At 24.8% G+C, this 2967-nt stretch overlaps 1 protein-coding gene across 1 annotated transcript; it reads right to left on the bottom strand.

Moving 5' to 3' along the window:
* On the bottom strand, window positions 1-2597 carry LOC132922364 (DNA-directed RNA polymerase III subunit RPC9). Its single transcript, XM_060985846.1, has 5 exons — window positions 2322-2597; window positions 2197-2233; window positions 1637-1714; window positions 1398-1556; window positions 1-243 (listed from the first exon to the last, which is right to left on the bottom strand). The coding sequence occupies exons 1-5, from the start codon at window positions 2327-2329 to the stop codon at window positions 109-111; spliced, it is 417 nt and encodes a 138-aa protein (XP_060841829.1). The 5' UTR covers window positions 2330-2597; the 3' UTR covers window positions 1-108.
* Window positions 2598-2967: the final 370 nt, after the last annotated feature.

The following is a 2967-nucleotide window of genomic DNA, read 5'->3' as shown; positions in this document are numbered from 1 at the left end:
TAAAGATTTTAAAATATATCACACAATCAATTTGCGATATACAAATAATTGTATGAAATTGTATTATTTATATCAGTCTTGATTTTACATAAAAAAAAACACTATTCATTAATGTTCTTCTTCTTCTTCTTCTACTCGTTCTTGTTTAGTAATAATTTCAAATTGTCCAGAAAATTTTTTTGTAGCATATAATAGCATTTCAGTTTCTGGTTCGCTGAGTCTATCATAGAAATCTTTAATACCCTAAAAATTAAAAAAAAAAATGTTATTTATGAATAGGATTTAAATTTTAGGGCAATAAAAATAATAAAATTAAAATTAAAATTAAAAAATGAAAGAAAAGCAAGAACATGCATTATAATTATTGTAATAAGTAATATAGGTTAGGTTTAACAAACACTTAATTAACTCCCGCTAACAAGTGCTTAATGAATATGTCTATCAGTATTCAGCAAAATATTTAGGTATACTATTTTAAACATAACATTTGTCATCTTTGTAAGCTCTTATCAATTTTAACCATAAATATGTACAAAATTATTGTAATAAATTGATCATTTAAAATAGGTTACAAAAAAGAAGTTTATTATTTTTTTAATAGAAATTTATTGAAACACTTCCTTGAAAGAAGAATTACCTTTCTATCATTTCTTAAAAGAAGCATTAATTTTGCTTTCAAATCTAATCTCTGTTATGAAATACCATAAATATACAAATTACAGCATCTATCAATAATTAAATATTACCTATAGGTAATATACAATTTTAATTAATTTATCTTTAAATGTAATATAGGCTTTCATACGAATAACAATTTCATGTACAGTACTAATGCCGGGTTGCATGAAACTGAACTTTAAATTTATTTAATGAATAGTTTTATTGAACCGTTAAATATTTTTACAGACGAGTTTGGGTTGCACAAACCGTTCAATAAAAATATATTGGTATTAAAAATGATACTAAGATTTGTGTAGAAGTTTAAGCTTATCACAGAAAAATACTATATTAAGTTCTATGGTGACGATGTACTACTGATACGTACATGTGATAACTGTATGTTTATCGAATGATTAAAATTTAAAGAGCCAAAATCGATCCATTAGTTTAATGAACTGGTAACCTATATTTTAACGGCCCAATAAAATTATTGAACGTTTAAAGATTGTTTAACGGATGAATAAAATTGTAATCATTCGTTAGCACGCTAACGGCTCGTTAAACGTTTAACGGACGTTCATGCAACCCGGCATAAGAGCTTTTTTTTTTGTAAATAGTAGACCCTAAAAATAAATTTAAATTGATTATATAAACTAGTATAGTTAATAAGAAATATGTCTAATTGCATTAATTTAAAAAGTATTACTTAGTAATCAATAAATTAATTAAATAAATACCAAGGATAATTGTAAAACAGAGTCTGGTGGATCGTTGACTAACATCAGTTTTTCTTTCTTTGTCAGATTAATTGGCATATCTTTTAATTCGATCAGGAATTCTCTTATTTTAGTTGCATTTTGTTCTGCACATGGTCTTTGCTCTAAATACTTGTTAACCTATGAAAAAAAAAATATTTATTAACATTTTCAACAATTTTAAAACATGATTGTAAACCAAAGGATTAAATTGGATGCACCTCATATAAAATTGTTGAATGGTTCATGCCTCCAATGAGTTTTGTATTTTCTTGAGATTTTTTTAGTAATTCAAAAACCTAAAACAGTAATAATTATATTTTTTAAACATAGACACATAAAAAATGATTTTACATTTGAATATTTTACTTTTTTTTTATTCTATAAAAGAGGAGACAAATTTATTATTATATTTAATCACCTACAGTTTGAGGTCTAAAGAAACTAGAAAGTGATTGATATGTTTGGCAACCTTCTTAGCACTTTTTTATGGAAGCTATTTTTAACACTTATAGTTTTCTATAATACTTGAATAGTATTATTTATTTTTAAAATATACCACTGATTGTATATAGTATCTAATGATATACCAAGTGTAGTAAAAATTAAAAAAAAAATTTGTCAAGTTAAGAAAATTACAATTTATAATACTCAAAACATACCATGGCAAAACTAATATACATTATTAAATTTTGTATTAAATCTTTGAAAATTCTTCAATTAGTTTATAATAGTAGTAACTAGTAACTAGTAAGTAAGTAATAAGTACAAATAACTTTACCTCGTTATTACAGAGTACGGCTACTTGTGGATTTTTTCTGAAAAAAAAAGTATGACATATCAGTAAGAAACAAATAGCAAAGTATTATGCAGAAAAAAATAATTCTTTAGCAATTCAATACTTACACCTCCATTTTTTTGTTGCTTGTAAATATTATAACATATACTAGCCCCTATAATATATTACTAAATAACACGGACTAAGAGACCAGCGTCCTTACGGATATACGATTATAAATTCAAAAACTCAATGACAGTAATGACACTGAATAACATAAATTCAAAATACTAGTCAGGATATTGTATTAAATACGAGGTAATAGTAAAAACACTAAAAAAAACTAAAAACTAATATTGTATTTATTTATTAATAATTAATTTAATAGTAGATAATAGATATTCTTGTTTATTTTTTATTCTTATCGCCAAATGTTATCGACAATTATTATCACCACTTGGCGCAACAGTGTTGACGTGGTCGAGAAAAACAAAATAACAAATGTTGTACCAAAAATGTTGTCATGATAGAAATTACGGTCATTCAAGGTAGGACAGATAGGTATCCTATTTTTAATTTGTAATATTATTAATTGGTATTTAAGATTTTCAAAAAGAAAAATTCTTTACTTATCGATACGTATTGCTTGTATACCGCACGTGTGCCTAATTTTAAGTTATTGAAATCTCAATTTTAAACTGATACCGGTGAGGCGATACCTACCTACATATCGACTTGATTTGAAATATATCTAACAATTTAGCCTATTAAATG

Source organism: Rhopalosiphum padi, chromosome 2 (genome assembly GCF_020882245.1).
Source record: "Rhopalosiphum padi isolate XX-2018 chromosome 2, ASM2088224v1, whole genome shotgun sequence".
NCBI classification, from domain to species: Eukaryota; Metazoa; Arthropoda; class Insecta; order Hemiptera; family Aphididae; genus Rhopalosiphum; species Rhopalosiphum padi.
This window is presented reverse-complemented; position numbering and strand designations above follow the sequence as displayed.